Genomic DNA, 17,573 nt, shown 5'->3' with positions numbered 1-17,573 from the left:
AAAAGTACCAAACATACACACAAATATAAATATATAGTCTACAAAGGAATACTGCAGCACCTCAAAGCAATCAGTAAAATAGATTCTTCCTACCCAGTAGCTAGACACTTCAGCAAACATTACAAAAGTAATCCTAACCACTTTGAATATTTTGTGATAGATGCAATACCTCGGCAATTACGAGTTGGCGACTGTGAGCGCCTATTGAGATAAACTGAAACCAAATTTAAACTCAAATTAGATTTAAAGTCACCAAATTACTTTAACCATAGAAGAGGATTCACACACATTCTTGTATTGGGGATGCTGCAGCCTTTTCGTTCTCTTATAATCACAATAGAATGCCACATGTAAATGGTTTTGAAACAACAATAAGGAGCATAAGCTCAGTCTTTGCCCCATTAAGCTTCAGACATGAGCTATCCATCCATCTGGAGACCTTTTCTACGCAAGACGCTATATCCAGTTCAGAATTGTCATGTTTATTGAGGGAAACGACCAACTGAGTGTTGTCGGCATAGGTGACAATCTGAACCCCAAATGGAGTAACTATTTCTGCCAAGGACCTCATATAAACATTAAATAAAGTGGGACTCAGGGCAGATCCCTGAGGAACTCCACATGTAAGAGGCAGTTGATTTGAAGAAATTTTATCATCGAAGACTCAGAAGAATCTGTTTTCCAAGAAGGACTGCAGCCATTTCAGTGCTATTCTAGTCACTCCTACATCCAAGAGTCTTCTAATCAACAGAGAATGGTTCACCGTGTCGAAGGTTGTGCTGAGGTCCAACAGAATGAGTGCTGCGCAGCTTCCGCCATCAAGGATTTTTCTAGTTTCCTCCACTACCGACAGGAGTGCGGTCTCCGTGCCCTGCTGTGATCTGAATCTTGTCTGTGAGGGGTAGAGCTGGTTGTTTTTTTCCAGGAATGTGGAGGGCTAAGTTCACATGCTTCTTGGCTATTATACTTATTCCCGGCAGCAGAGATATTGGTCCACAGTTCGCCCATTTTTCCAGATCCAAACTAGGATTTTTTTAAAAGAGCTTTGACCATTGCCTGTTTCCAAAGAGGGGAAACAGTACCCGCCAGAAGAGAGGCATTGATCAAGTCCAGTATGACCGGAGAAATGGCCTCAATGATCTTATTTAGAATGGTGGGGGGGGCTTAATCTATTGGAGAGCCAGATTTGAGGTAATTCAGAATCTTCTGCAAGGAAGTTCGGTCTAAAGGAGGGAATTCCTCCAACAGGTCCTGTTCCTTTACTATGTCTGTTGGTAGTACCATCTGTTGGTCTATTACCTGAGAAAAGGACATACAGATAGTTTGTATCTTGGCAGAAAATAATTCTGCTATCTGGTTACACCGAAGTTGGGCGTTAACTGAATTGGGGACGGGGGTCGGGGGGTCAAGAGTGTTTTTGCAATGTGAAAAATTTAATGAGGGGAATTTACAGCCGATGTGATTTTGTCTTGGTAATAGCAACCGTAAGCAGATTTTATTTCAGATTTGTAAAGTTTTATGGCGTCCCTGTATTTAGCTTTGTTAGCTGGTGAGAAGTCCTTTCTCCATCTTCTTTCCATTATTTTACATGTTTGTTTGAGTTTCCGAAGTTAAGGAGAGTACCAGGGGTTCTATTGGTTCCTGTTTTTATGTGGATCTCTTTTTTGGGAAGAACAATGTTGAGTGAGGACTCCAGCCATCTATTAAAATTGTCATTTGCGATAACAGGATTTAGGTGGGATATTGGTCTGGTGTTCTCCAAGTTTGTCACCCATATATCCAGCTGGAATTTTGACCAAGTGCGGGTCGGCTTTTTAATTCCCACCGCTGGGGTCCTAGTGTCCTGCACAGCCCAGGTAAATGGGAGTAGGAAGTGGTCGGACCATGGCAGTGGGAAAGGTTTAGCGACCAGAAGATTTTGAATATTAGAGAATGTAGGGTCCAGCAAGTGATTTTTAGAGTGGGTTGGGCCGACTACTTTTTGATTGAGCTGAAAGGCTGCTAACCCTTCAGCCAGTTCTGACGTAGTAGAAAGTTGTGTGTCGTCAAAATGGATATTAAAATCTCCCAATAATGTAAAGTTGGGTAGGGAGCTGGCGAGGCTGGCTCAATGTCTGGCATAGTCTGACAGAATTGTCCAAGATGGCCTGGAGGACGATATACTAAAATACCCGAAAAGGTACATACATGGGATACCCTGATTGAAACAGAAATACTTTCACAGTCGGGATGGGATTTGTGGTGATACGACCCTTAAATTCACTCTTATGAATAATGGCAATACCCACTCCCCGACCAGCGCCTCGATCAACCCTCTGAATTGCATAGTTGGATGGGAGTGCCTGTACAATGGCGTAATCCGTCTCTTTTCAGCCATGTTTCCATTAGGAATAATATGTCTGGTTTCTCATTTTCTAACATGATATGGATTTCTAATGCGTGCTTGGGGAGGGAGCGACAGTTAAGTAAGAACATTTTAAGCTCCTTTTTATCAAGTAAGGTATCAGGGCTTTGAGAGGAAGGACAGAGATTAAAACCCCAGCAGGGACTGCTATCAGGTGACATGGAGTGTATACACTTACTTCTAGGCACGTGTCTGTAAAGCTTAAGATTCTCAGTAGTATAGCAGTACTTTCCGTTACTTAAACAGGCAGGGTTACTGGTCCTAGGTCCTGGTCGGGCACAGACAGGCTTGCCTTAGGCAGGCCAGTGGCGCGGTCGCGTCATCAGCTCCTAATGAGCCCGACTGTGCGTGTGGGCGTCACGGAGCTAGAGCATGGGCTAGAGCCAGAGTCCTGACCTGACTAAAATTACCTCACCCCGGAGCATTAAACACAGCTCCTTCTGCAAATAGGAAGTCAGTATTCGAGATAAGAACAGTTAAAAACAATTCAAAATGAAGCAATCAACAGCAGCACCCTCGCACTTGGCCTACTCGGTGTTTGGTATATGCGCTACTGCGCGGTCGCGTCATCGGCTCCTAATGAGGCCAACTGTGCGTGTTGGATCACTGCAAAATAAACAAAGGAAGCCTACGGTTAGCAGTCTGTGCCTGGTCCTTATGGATGTTACAGTGACGGGTGTGCAGATATATATATATATATATATATATATATATACACATATACATATTCACTTAAAAAAACAGGGATGTTAAAGTTAGCTGGATATTTCACTCGTACAAAACCAGAGAAATTCGGTTGTTATACTTAGTTGAGCTAACTATACCTCGTGCCCCCGCAGTGCACTGCTGATGACGTCACACATTACATCATTCATGACATGGTCAGTGATATCACTGATGACATCTCAAATGACATCATCCACGTGATAATCTGATGCACCTCCTCACACCCTAATTAATCTTGCGAATACTTAACATTCCCTAATAGCGATTCGCAAATTGCAAATCGCTATTAGGGAATGCATTTCCATTCATTCCTTTGGGCCTAGAGGCTCATATGAATGAATGGGAATGCATTCACCAAATGAATGGGAATGCATTACCAAATTGGTAATTGCAATTTACGAATGCAGATCCAAGGGTGCCTGGCGGCCTAAAGCCCCCCTGAGACACCGCCCAAAAAAGGTAAGGATGCTAATGTGTAGCACACATACGCCCTAAGGGCATGTGTGCGCTACATAACACATTGAAAAAATGCATTTGTGGGGGGGCGTGGCTAACAGCTGAACGAAATGGCTGCCTAGTCCAGGAGCTCGGGGAGAAAGCGGGCCTTCCTTAAATCCGAGCATTAATCCGGCACTTTAGTACTCTCTAGGAACCAGGGCTTGGGTCCGGGACCGGGCGGCAACAGCCGGAGAAAATCCGGGAGCGATCCGACATCGGGAAGTCGAAGCAATACCGAACGAGGAGAAGCGGCCTACCCACACAACAGAGACCGGGAACTAAAGTGTGAGACAGCGCGGCTACAGGGAACGGGTTTGCCGCTACACCAAATAAAGATAACTTACTTATAACGCTACACGAAAGGGATAGCGCACGTCGGATTGAGGCGGCTGCAGGGAACGGAGGCAGGAGACTTAATTAAGCCGCGGTGGTGATCGAATGTCGGGTTGCCTCATCGCAGCACCCACAGTGAAATAAAGAGGAGCAAAGCCGAGACCGAGTCCCGGGGCTGAGAGACAGGAGTGTGGCTCGAGCGGGAGGAACCTGCGGCTGCACAGAGAACTGGCATCCACCGAGGGCACAGACGGGACATACTTCGGCAAAACAACGCCGGCCTGTGCAGTGCAGCGCCGGGAAAGACGAGTGGGCGCAGTAAAGCCAAAAGGTGCGTGCCCACAAACCCCCTCCAAACAACAAGCACTGTCAAAACCAACAGAACTCGTGCACTGCAGTGACCTTCTCCTAAACACAATAGTGCAACACAGCTATAGTGCACTAGTTGAAGGTCTATATCAGCGGGGTCTACCGCAAAGGCCACTCAAGAGAGGGAAACGGCACATGGCGCTTACTGGTTCACGCTGCGGTGGGGCGATCCGAAGGGAGAACTGCGTGGTGAGTGGGCATACTCCACCATTACACGGGCAGACGCACAGAGTTTTGTACTACGCGGTATACACCAGGAAATCTGGGACGCAGCGAAAAACGGAACAGAGGAGGGTTCCCCACTGCGCACGCACGAAGAAATTGCACGACACTTGGGTGATGAAGTCCCATGCAGAGGCGGTAGAGAGCGAGCGTTCGACTTAAAGCGCACGCCGGGCACGAAGTCGCGCTCCACGGCACTGCGACACTGCAGACACTGCGGGAACCATAGCTCCAGGGGAGCAGAGAACACCTCACAGTTGAATGCACTACTGTTCAATAGCCCTTCCTAACCCGACTATCAGGAGGGTGCTACTCGCTGTATAAGATATTGCTCATACCACACTAGACGCTGCAATGGCAGGCAGGGGTCCTAGAAACACCGACCAAAGCAAGTTGGACAAATTCGCTTTCGACAAAAACTCTGCGTCACAGCCAGAAGGAAGTTCGTCCACGGGGAAAAATCAGGAAGGAGACGGGGCGATAAAGATCACTCTAGAAGACATTACGGCAGCATTAGCGAATGTCCAAACTACGGTAGGCTCTATCTCTACTCACGTCTCCTTGCTACGAGCGGACCTGCTCAAAATGGCTGACAGGGTGAAAGAAGTTGAAATAGTGGCAAAATCACTGGTGGCGGATACATCAGAATTACAAACAGAACTCGCCCTACATAAAAAAGACAATAAGACACTTGCAGATAAACTCGATGACCAGGAAGGGCGCGCTAGACGGAATAACATACGTATTATTGGACTTCCGGAGTCAGAAGGCAGACAAGCAATGGACCTTTACGTGGAAGAATTGATAAAAACAAGATTGCAGCCTAAGGGACTCTCCAACTTTTTTACAGTGGAACGAGTACACAGAGTACCTGGAGACAGGGCAAAACCAGGGCCCCCCCCGAGACCGGTACTCGCAAGACTGTTTAATCATAGAGATAGGGATGCTATCTTACAAGCCGCGAGAACCTCACCGCCCATTAAAGTGCAAAATTCAACAATAGCCCTTTTTCCGGATTACACAACAGCGGTGTCCAAATGCAGGAGAAGTTTCCTAGAGGTTAAAAAAACACTGAGGGCAAGAGAACTGCCCTATTCCATGCTATTCCCAGCAAAACTTAGAGTGGTGGCTGATGGACGGGCATGGTTCTTTGAGACACCGGAGGCGGCGCAAGACTGGATAGATGGATGGCGACAAATGGGAAGCAGTAATCGTGGCAACAGATACCACCGCAAGCAAGAGGGAGAAGACCGGATACACAGGACGACACCAGCCCAGACCCAGAACAGTTGCAGGGACATGAAGTGGAAATGTAGGCTGCAAAATGACAACAATAACGCGAGGAGGCTACCGGCAGATAGAATGATACAACTACGGCTGGGGTGGTTGTAGAAACGGACTATGGCCGACCGTGGAGGGCAAGAAGGTCCGGGTACTCTGCTGGGCCCTATACCCCGGACAAGCAAGTACTTTATTTTTGGGAGGGACTAAGCGCTCTGCTATGTTGGGGAGGCGGATAGTTGTAATACCGCTAAGCAGGGAGGCAGGGAGGGTGGGGGGGACTGGGCAGGGGGATGTTTACAGCTCATATAATTTGATTGCAATCACTAGTGGTCCTATCGACAGCAGGAACCAAAGTTCGGTTGATATATGCCTTACTCAAACAACACGTCAAATGCTACAGATTTACTCTGTCCTATTCATGATAGTTGGTCTTTACACGACTACACAGACCGATACTACCGTTACTGTCCCCATCATTAGAACATCGCACTCATGGCTTCAGATACACCACATGGATGTGCTGATATAATTACACAGGAGACCTCGGTCACCTCCCTAAAAATTGTAACTTGGAATGTGAGGGGTCTAGGTGACAAAATAAAGAGAGGATTAGTCCTACAGGCCCTGAAGCGGTATGGCCCAACACTGGCACTCCTACAAGAAATGCACCTCACAGGGTCAGCGTGTAAAGCAATGGACAGGTAGGGATACAAATTGGTGGCTCACTCTGAGTACTCCTCGGGAACTATAGGTACGGGTATTGTAATTAAAAAGACAGAAGCTTTCATAGTACTACAGACCAAAGTGGATGATCAAGGGAGATTTGCAGCAGTGCATGGTCAATGGGAGGGTAGGCTCCTAAATATTATTTCGGTATACATACCGCCGACGCTTCACACAATAGCTCTACCAGCACTCGGCGAATTCCTACTGACACTACCAGAGGGAGACCTCAATATAGGAGGGGACTTCAACACCACAATCACTGAAGCACTAGATAGATTCCCCACCCGAACGCAGACACAAGGGCCTTCACGGTTCCAAGGATTTCTAGAAGCGCTGGGCTTAGTAGATATATGGAGACACACACACCCTGAGACACATCAGTACACATATCAGTCTACGGTTTACAACAGTCTCTCTCGTATAGATTACTTCCTGATGATGGACACTAGACTCCAAAACATTGAAGACGTACACATAAAGCCTAGAGGCATCTCAGACCACTCCCCGATGATGCTTACACTCTCTTGTCAAGAAAAGACCCGTAGACGGCTTTACCCCATCTACCCAGGATACCTTGCCGTACCGACTATCAAAAAGTCACTCCGCAAGGCTTCCAAACTCTATATAGAGGAAAACACGACCTCGGTAGACTCAGCAACAATACTCTGGGAGGCTGACAAAACAGTATTTAGGGGGCAAGCGATAGCCTCAATCACTGGGTATAAACGGGAACAACAAAAGGAACTGGCAGAGCTGGAAGTAGCTCTTCAAGCGGCAGAACCAGCACACACTGTAGATCCCACACAAGCCACAGCACATACCCTAAAATTATGCCAGGAGCAATATCGGGATTTCCTTAAGATACGGGCAGTGGGCAATATCTCGAAAACAAGAGACAAGATATATGATGTAGGAGATAAAGCCGGCAAAATGTTGGCATGGCTAGATAAGAAAGTAGAAGGTGTAAGAGGAATACAACAGCTACGAGACAGAGAGGGAACGTTACACTCACACCCAGAAGACATAATACGTATCCTAGCAGACCACTATAGAGAAGTATATACCCCCACTGTAGAGCTCACTGAGGCTGACATAAGAGACTCACTCAGGCATATTGAGATGCAGACCCTTACACCGGAGGCGACCTTGGAATTGGAAGCGGAATTAACGCTTGAGGAGCTCCAAACTGCAATAAAGGCGTTGAAATCGGGGAAAGCGCTAGGACCGAACGGAATACCTCTAGAATGGTATAAACTGATGACAGAAACACTGGGGCCGCCTCTTTTGGCAATGTACAAGGAGAGTATGGAAAAGGCTGAACTTCCATTAGAGCAACGTATAGCAACGATAGTAGCAATCCCAAAGCCTGGTAAGCCACCGATAGACTGTACCTCGTACCGCCCCATCTCACTGATAAATGCTGAGGGCAAAATTCTAGCAAAACTGTTAGCAAACAGGCTGATGGTCCATCTCCCACAACTGATCCACCCAGATCAGTTGGGATTCATGCCCCATAGAAACACAGCTCTTAATATTAGGCGAGTCCAGGGAGCAATAGCGCAGGCCCCAGTACTAACAGACCCGGCCGTGATATTATCATTGGATGCGAAAATGGCATTCGAAATGGTGGAGTGGAAATATATGTTCGGAGTTCTAAAGCATATGGGTTTTGGACCCAAATTCTGTACATGGGTACGGCTCCTGTATACTAAACCGGTGGCTCGAGTCACGGCGAACGGTCACATATCGGATGAGATAGCCCTGGCACGAGGGACACGTCAAGGATGTCCCTTGTCGCCGTTGCTATTTGCACTAACGCTGGAACCCCTAGCGACACTAATTAGAATGACCCCGTTGTTAAAAGGGATCAGTTGGAAGGCGGGCTGGGAAGACCGTCTCTCACTCTACGCAGATGACATGCTGGTCTATCTTACAGAACCAGAGAACGGTATACTGGAACTTCTCAATATATGTAACACCCACGGAAGAATCTCAGGGTATACAATAAATTGGTCTAAACGATCATATACATTCTGAGGGGACCGAAGCCAACACTTTCTGCAGACTGTCCATTAGTGATTACAGAAGACTCGTTTAAATACTTAGGAATACACATCACTAAAAATAAAGCAGATTTCTTCTCCAAGAATCTGACGCCCCCACTGGAGCGGTTAAAACGTGATGTGACGCACTGGGCAGCGCTGCCTCTCTCATTACCCGGGAGAGCGGCATTGTACAAAATGAAGGTCCTCCCTAGATTCCTTTATGCCCTAGACAATACACCTGACCCGATCTCGCCCCGTTATTTTAAACAAGTAGCGACACTGGTATCGGCCCTTCTTTGGGGCAACCGCCGGGCCCGCATAGCGCAGGCGAAATCATATAACAGCTGGCACGACTGAGGGATCGCACTTCCCAATCTCCAACTGTACTACTGGGCCGCGCAACTTAAAATCATAAACTACTGGCTTCATACGCCCCACGACGACCCAGCATACAGAGCATATAGGGTGCAATTGGGAACGAGTAATATGCTAGCGATCCTTTACAACAGAGGTTTGGTCGCGAAACTAACAGGACCGACCAAACACACTGTGCTGATTTGGTACACGGCACAAGCTAGACTGGGATGGAGGGGGTGTAACAAAGATGACCCCACTCTGGGATACCAAGGCACTAGGGCAACTACGACAATGTAAGGGCTTTACTAAGTGGGACAACATTGGAATCTCCACAGTAGGAGATGTATGGGATAAAGATACAGTAACACCGTTTTCACGGCTTCAACAACAATATAACCTAGGCCCAAACGAAAGATTTAGATACATGCAAATACGGCATGCATTAATGACGGCACTCCCACTAGGCTCTGACCTCCCTGAAGCTTCGCCGTTAGAAGACCGACTACTTACAGATCACATGCATAAAAGTGCCACATCATTCACATACCGGAAGTTACTTAATAATTTGCCGGACTCCACAGGACTATTGAAAGAGAAATGGGTTGCAGAGATGGGGGAGGTGGATGACCCGGAATGGAGAGAAGCCTTGGCATCCCCTAAAGAAGTAGGCATTTCTGCCAGACTGAGATTAGTTCAGCTCAAAATCCTGCATCGAATAGATTACACTAGGGCCGCCTTACACAAAATGCAGAGAGCACCACATCCGTATTGTTTAAGAGGGTGCGGGGAGGAGGGTACCTTTTTCCACACTATATGGGATTGCCCACTAATAATGAACTATTGGTGACAAGTGTTCCGCACGATATCACAAGCAACAGAAACATCACTCTTACCAGAACCAAAAAGATGCTTGCTAAACATATGGGAAACCTAACGACCTCACACGCCATGGGCAAATCTGGACTACACTGGGTCTGTTAATTGCCAAGAGGGATATTGCACAGAAATGGGGAGCGGTCGAAGTGCCGGCACTGTCTGCATGGTGTAGGAATATGGACCTAACGATGATGATCACTGAACGTACAGTATACGCAACCAGAAAGTGCCCACGGAAATGGAATAAGATATGGGCGGCATGGGATGTTTTCAGAGGCAACATTTGTGAAGCACTGTCAGACTCTGATGGAGATAGTTCAGATGATGAGATGGAGGGGGAATGATGGGAGAGGCAGGAAGGATGGGTTGAGGACCTGAGACAGCAATAAGAGATGTAATGCTTTACCAAAAGTGTAAATCTGTAAGGAACGTGAACCAAGTGAGTAAGGACTGTATTTATAAAATGTGTGTAATACCATGTTTTTCGAGGTTGTAATAAAAACAAATTAAAAAAAATAAACAATTTAAAAAAAAATGCATTTGTTTTACATTTTCCAATGCATGCACATATTACCATCAAAATCAAGTTGATGGTAATTAGCGTTTCCTCAATGCACACTCGAATTTAGGAAATGCTACGTGCATCTCAAATAGGGAATCGCAAATTGTGATTCCCAACATGCATTTAGCAAATTAGGTCATCGCAAAAAATAGAGATTACCTATTTTGCGAATGCAAAAAGGTACATGCATCGGAAAAGGCATTTTTCCAGTTGCAAACGGCACGATTCTGCGAATCGGCCCGTTTGCGACCGGTAAAATGCTTGATTCATGTGCCCCTTTGTTCCTATATGTGTTGGCACAGGAAGTCGAGGTTGGCTTGGAACTTTCTTCAGCTCCCTCTGATAAGACGTATCTGGGCAGGTCCTACACTTACAATTATATTTTTGGTTAGTGGTCCCTGTTCAGAAAATTTCCCGTATTTCCAAATTTGTAGATATATACTTTAGCCCCTTGACTACTTTTTTACTAAGATGTTTCAGTCCCTCATGCCACCCTAAACTTGCTAAATATAATTTCCTTCAATACCTCTGCTGGGTGTGGTGCAACATTTAGGCCAAATGAACTGCACCAAATAGTATGGCGCATTTCAGTCCTTCCCATTCTTTTCTCCACTTGTCTGAGGTATAATGAGCTATGTTTGATTTCACATTAGATTCCTCCGCAATGTGTGGTACAGCATCTTTCTTTCATTAAATTATATGTAAACCTGCATTCCATTTCTTCCTAAACGGAGCCCGGTTTATAAGTCCTGTATGAATTAATGAATGAAGAGCCACTGATACATCACACAGCTGCTTCACAAAAAAGTGTCCCCGCACTCTAACCTGTGGCAAAACAAATACAAAATTATACAATTATAAACAGGCATCCTTAAATAGGTGGGTTTTCAAACTGGATTTAAAAATTTAAAAGCCTGCTCAGAATAAAGTAGTCTCGGAGATTTCGGCGGCGAATGCCACAATTTAGCTGTCAGAAAGGAGAACGATCTACCACCAGATCTTTTTTTATGAATTCTTGGGATGCAAGCCTTTTCTTGATTTGAAGAGTGAAGAGCCCTAGCAGGGGCATTTATCTTCAGTCTTCTCCGACAGATTTAATGGATTATTGTTTGGGATTTCTTAAAGGGTATGGTCCAATAATAGGTTACAAAAATAGCACTATTAAGAGGAGGCATGGAGGAGACGGCGGGGCTCAGGAAGAACCCCATAGCGCTGGATTGGGATGCGGCCCTGACGACCTACCATCGAGTGTGCTTGCAGCATAACATTGTGTAAATGTCCCTTGGTGGTGGCGCTCCAGCAGCCGGATGGAGACCAGAGTGAAGATGAGGGAGGGACTCCAGGGTGAGGGCACTGGGACCGGGATTTCTCGCACACCAAGGCGCACACACTACTTACTATTACTGATAGCAACCTTGGGGGTCTTGACACTCCGTTGTATGACACCATTTACCCTTTACTGTGGTCCCTGTCCAGGGCGGGCGGGGATACCATGTTAATGACTGGAAGGGAAGGAAGCGGCACACTGGCTACGGGGGGGACTACAGGGTGGGGTGGGCAAGTTGGGGTCAGTTCTATAAAAAAGGTGTCTTGCTTGAGCTGAGTTGATTTACCGCATCATTCACTGATGTCTGAGTTGCTTTTATGCTGTAATGTATCCTCGGCACTTGATTACCAATAAAAAATGTTTTTACAAAAAAAAAAAAAAACATTGTGTAAATGTCCTCGCCTATATGTCCACTCCCACTTCTACTGCCGCTCTCTCCCCCCCTTCCTCTTTTCCCTCCCTCCCTATGTGCCCTCCTCCTTCTCTTTTTCTGTGGGACCCCCCCCCTGCGCTATTCCGCACGCGAGATGAACCCCACGACGTACACCATACCACTGTCACGGAGCACTATGGACCTGCTCTCTGTCCACATCGATGTCTTCACTCACACCCACACGATTACTGTTGGCCACCACCAAATCCCTTGTTTTCTGTATACTTTAGATTGTTCTTTAACTTCGATTGTTTTGCGGAAACAGCTTTGGATATGTGATATACTGTCATTGTGACTAACTCCTTTGGTTTTCCAGCCATAGCATAGCCTATGCACCGTACTGAACAAATCTATGTTATGCAGCCCCACTGCGGATGTTGCTTTTCTCAGTAGTGGAGCACTAACATTACTGAACGATGTAATGAGAAACTGTCACGCTGTTTAATTGTGCACTCCTTCTCTGCTCGTATTCCTTGTTGCCATGTTTTCGCACAAGAGTAGATGCTCGCAACGGCTTGTACACAATGCCTCACGTTACAGTGACATCTATTATTTCTGTATGTATATGGATACTGATGTACTATGACAAAATGCAAATAAACATATTCAAACAAAAAAAAAATTAAGAGGAGGCATGGCCACGAAGGAGAGTGGACAAGGAATGTGAGCTGAAGTCTAAAGATTTTAGGGGGCAACCTTTTAGGTGTCAGCCTAGTTGTATCTAGTAGAGTTATTGAATAGAATCAATTCTGGCAAGTGTAGAATTGCATCTCGATGCAAAATGAGGTGAGAGAAAGAAATTATTGGCCAAGGGTAGGATTTGGAGCAAATAGAGGGAGGGAATACAGAAAAAAGAGAATGGAGATCAGAGACCAGGGATGCTGGGCTCTACAGACTGACTGCCCTACTATGACTGCATGAGGTACACAAGGGATGTTGTCGGGAACTGAAGTATACCTGCAGGATACAGTGCAGCAAATCATGAAAATAAAGGGATAAAGAAAGTTTTCCTAAGTCTAGAAACGCAAAGCAAACGCACAGCTTCAAGTCAAAGACAAGAATGGTTCTACTAGTTGTAGCAAGCTTAAGAAACAGGTGCATGTGGGAAACAAAACGTGAAGATGCATGAGGTGAGAAAACAATCAGCTGTCACAAAGGGAGTGCCTTGTGTGAGTATCTAAGGTTTTTAAAATGTTAACGTTCCCTTTTCTGACATTACTGAGTAAAGTTCACGTATTGCTTCTGGATCATCTAAAGGAAACTAATTTCTATAGCTCATTTACATATTAATGTATTTCTTTGGGTGATTTGAAACAAAATATAACTAGAATATTAACTCCAGGGAGCAACATCAGGTAAACGTATTTACACATCATATAGAAAGTACAAGGGCAAAGTACAGAGATCAAGGACTAGCAGAATTCTTATATGTAGGTCAATAAGACAGGTACAACTTTCTGTAATTAAGGTATTAACAATAATCTTTATGTCCACAGATTCTCTCTCAATTTAGCATGACATTAGGATGTCAGTGTTCCATTCCACTTCTGCAGAACTAACATAGACACATGAAAGAAAAAGATAGGAGCAGTACAGCAAGATTTAAACCCTGGAGTTCGGCCTCATGCGAACCCATTTGGCTATTTTCATCTTCACATTACCCACAACATAAAAATGTGATAAACTCAACATACCCATCAAATTCTTGAAGATTGAACTCTTTTAATAAACAAAGAGCATGTCCTCCATATTCGGTTCCTAGAGAAGAAAAACATATTGGTATCATGAATGCACTTTAAGGTTTTGTTTTACACAGTTAAAAGTGGACAAAGGAAAACCCCAAAATTAGACTTCTGTGTTTACATGTTAACACAAGAGAAAGGTCTATTACAACACTTGCCTTAGCCTGTATATCTGATATTATCAAAACCTGTGAACAGGTTGAGAAAGTTAGATAATTTTCACTGAATTAAGCATACAATTGCCTCTTACATTTGTGTTCACTGCCGCCACACATATATGTGTATACATGTAATCAGAGCAAGAAATCTATCTCTTAATTAAACTAGCAAAATCAGACTGCCACTTCTTCAAGCAGACTTGAAATTAAGCTTTTCTGAGTTAGTAGCACATATTAAAAGGGGCACTCTCTTATCTTCAGTTACTGTCTACATGATTTGCTGGAGTCCATATTCCACTTAGAGTTACGACTTCCCTCGGGCCACTCGTACCTTCTCGATTGAACTCAGGTCTTGGTACTCCACTGGTTGGGGCCAGTGTATTGGTGATCTGACAGCTTGAGGGAGGCTGGGACTTGTCTCCTGTGTCCTGTCATAGGCTGTAGAGATAGTACCACTTCTGTTAATTTAATGTCACAATGCTTCTTCCATACCTGCAACGTGGGAGGTAAGGGATTGATGAATTGTTCCAAGTAAATCAGTTGAAGAACCTCTGTGTGTTAGGATATTCAAGTCCACACAAAGATAGTGTGTGGTTACAGGGATGTTCAAGTTCCCGCAGTGATAGTGTGTGGTTACTGAGATGTTCAAGCTGCCACAAAGATAGTGTGTGTTTATTAGGATGTTAAAGTCCCCACAAAGACTGTGTGTGGTTACAGGGATGCTCATGTCCCCACAGTGATAGTGTGTGGTTACTGGGATGTTTAAGCTGCCACAAAGATAGTGTGTGTTTATTAGGATTTTCAAGTCCCCACAAAGATAGTGTGTGGTTACAAGGATTCTCAACTCCCCACAGAGACAGCATGTGGTTATTGGGATGTTCAAGCTGCCACAAAGATAGTGTGTGTTTATTATGATGTTCAAGTACCCCCAGAGATAGTGTGCAACTATAGTACTGTTCATGACCCAACAGTGATAGTGTTTAAATAATCTTCCTGTCCTTACACAGATAGCATGTAAAGGCAAGACTGTTCACATTCAAACAGGGATTTTAGGCATGTTCACCCCTGCACATCCCTAATGTGTAATTATAGGGATGTTCAAGTTTCAAAAGGATTGCATGTGAAGTAAATTATGTTCAGGTCCCCACATAGATAGTGTGTGATTATCGGACTGTTCAAGAACTCACACAGATTGTGTGTGAAATTAATCTCATTCAAGTCCCCACAAACATAGTGTATGAATATATTGTTCAAATCTCCCTCCAAAAAGTGTGTGATTATTAACAAGTTCAAGTCCCCACAAATATAGTGTGTGGGTACAGGGATGCTCATGTCCCAGTAGTGATAGTGTGTGGTCACTGGGATGTTCAAGCTACCACAAAGATAGTGTGCAAAGATAATCGTGTTCAAGGGCCTGATTTAGATTTCGGCAGAAGGGTTACTCTGTTACAACAGTGACAGATATCCTATCCGCCAAAATATAAATCCCATAGGATATCATGGAATTTACATTTCGGTGGACAGGATATCCATCACTGTTGTGATGGAGTAACTCGTCTGCCTAAATCTAGATCAGGACCTACGTCCCTATAGTGGTAGTGTTTGAATACAATCTTTAAGTCTCCTCATAGTGTGTGAAGGTAATGATGTTCACATTTAAACAGGATTGCTATTTGATTATAGGCATGTTCAAATCTGGGTGTAAAGACTAAGGGGCTCATTATGATGGCGGGTGGACATCAGTCTGCCCGCCATCATAACTGTGCTGGGACCGCCGCACGCACCCCGCCCAATTAGGATGCGTCTGCTACACTGGGGGGCGCTTCCTGGTCATTTAACATTACTGACGGTGCTGCTCGCTGCAGCACTGTTCACAATTTCAAAATGCCACGATGTGCATTTCCATGCACAAGGTGGCAGGCACCACTAGGTGCCTGCCACCTTGTGCATGGAAATGTAGGGGGGTATCATGGGTACCCCACCCACTGCCCCCCCACAGAGGGGGCCCGCAAAGGGCCCCCAAAGCCAGTCTCTGCTTGTCTTTTTGCGGCGGGATATCCGCTGCAAAAAGACAGGCGGAAGGGCTCATGTTAATCACTACCGCAGTGCCTGCATGGTACCACCGCAATGATACCCTGGTTCCGGGTTCCGCCAGGCAGGCAGAAAAGGACTGCCTTACGGAACCATGGTGGATGGACTTTCCGTCCGCCGCAGAACCTATGTGAATCCCACCGCCATCCTAATGTGGCGGTGGGTTTACCACGTTGTGATGGCGGGAGGTTCGCCACCCCGCCATCATAATGAGCCCCTAAATATCAAATCACAAATATTGACTTAGCTGAATATCGTTGCAAAAATATCGTGGCTCAAGAATATCGACAGACAAAATATCTTGGTGCAGAATATCAACTTTGGGTAAGTAATATTGATGTAAAAAATATCGAAGTGTTTAATATCATTTGCAAAAACATATGTAAAAAATATTGAAATGTTTAATATCGTTTGCAAAAATATAGATGTTAAAAAAATCGATTTTGTATTAATGTAATTATGTTTGTATTTATTTTGTATGTGTGTGATGCATGTATTTTTGGTATAAGATTTGTTAGGTTTTGCCTGGCGAAAAGATGCGCTCTGCGCATCTTTTTCGCGCAGGCGAAAACCTAATGAGAACTGTAGTGTGGGTTTGGGTCGGCCCTCGTCATTCATTGGCTGGCTCCATAAATGGAGCCTAGCCATTGGACGAGGGGCCTGTCCGTCAATGCCGGACCAGATTCGGGGGCGTTCCCGAGATTCTTTGGCTTTTGCCGACGTCACGCGACATCAGCCGAAAGCCGATTCTCGGGAACGCCCCCGAATCTGGTCCGGCATTGAGCCGGCACCCGCCTTCCTGCTTGCGTGAGTGCTTTTTTTTTTGCCTTAAATTCGTGTGTGTCTGTTCCCGCTCCCCCCCCTCCTCACCCCCTCCCCTCCCTCCGCTGTCAGTGTGTGGCCGTTCCCGCCCCCCTCCCGCTGCTTCTTTCTATTCCCACTAAGTTGGTGCTCCCGTGCACACGCTATTTCAGCCGACGTCTTCCGGGTTCTGTTTACCTTAACGGGAGTCCTCGGGAGTCTGACTGCCTCCGGGTCGGCAGGGTTCCGCCTGGCCCCGGCTCTCCGAGGAATCTGGCGCATCTGGTGTGCTTCCAAAGCACCAGAACCTGTCCTCAGAATGGAGACGGTATTGCTCCCGGTTATTTTTAGAGAATACGAAATATTTACCAAAAATGTGCTGGCATTTGTATAACTTTCTTAGTTCTTCAGGTCAGCCGTTCCTTAATTCATACCAAATGCACATACAACGTTCCCCCAAACGTGTCTTTCTGTGCATCGATGACGGACGCAATTTGTACCTAAATAAACTGTCATTTCCCGAGGAATTGAATTACTGAGTCATCCCTCTGGGGATCAGATCCAGCGGTGACCCCGAGGTCTCTGCAGCAGGCGCATTTACCCACGGAGCTGGCTAGAG

General features: G+C 45.5%; 1 protein-coding gene across 1 annotated transcript in view; it reads right to left on the bottom strand.

Annotated features, from left to right (window-relative positions):
* Positions 1–17,573, bottom strand: part of CERKL (CERK like autophagy regulator) — a 514,456-nt gene that overhangs the window by 376,590 nt on the left and 120,293 nt on the right. The window contains exon 4 of the mRNA XM_078681475.1: positions 13,857–13,920. Within this exon, the coding sequence (XP_078537601.1) occupies positions 13,857–13,920 (64 nt within the window). The remainder of the gene's footprint in view (positions 1–13,856; positions 13,921–17,573) is intronic.

Source organism: Lissotriton helveticus, chromosome 3_1, assembly GCF_964261635.1.
Source record: "Lissotriton helveticus chromosome 3_1, aLisHel1.1, whole genome shotgun sequence".
NCBI lineage: Eukaryota > Metazoa > Chordata > Amphibia > Caudata > Salamandridae > Lissotriton > Lissotriton helveticus.
This window is presented reverse-complemented; position numbering and strand designations above follow the sequence as displayed.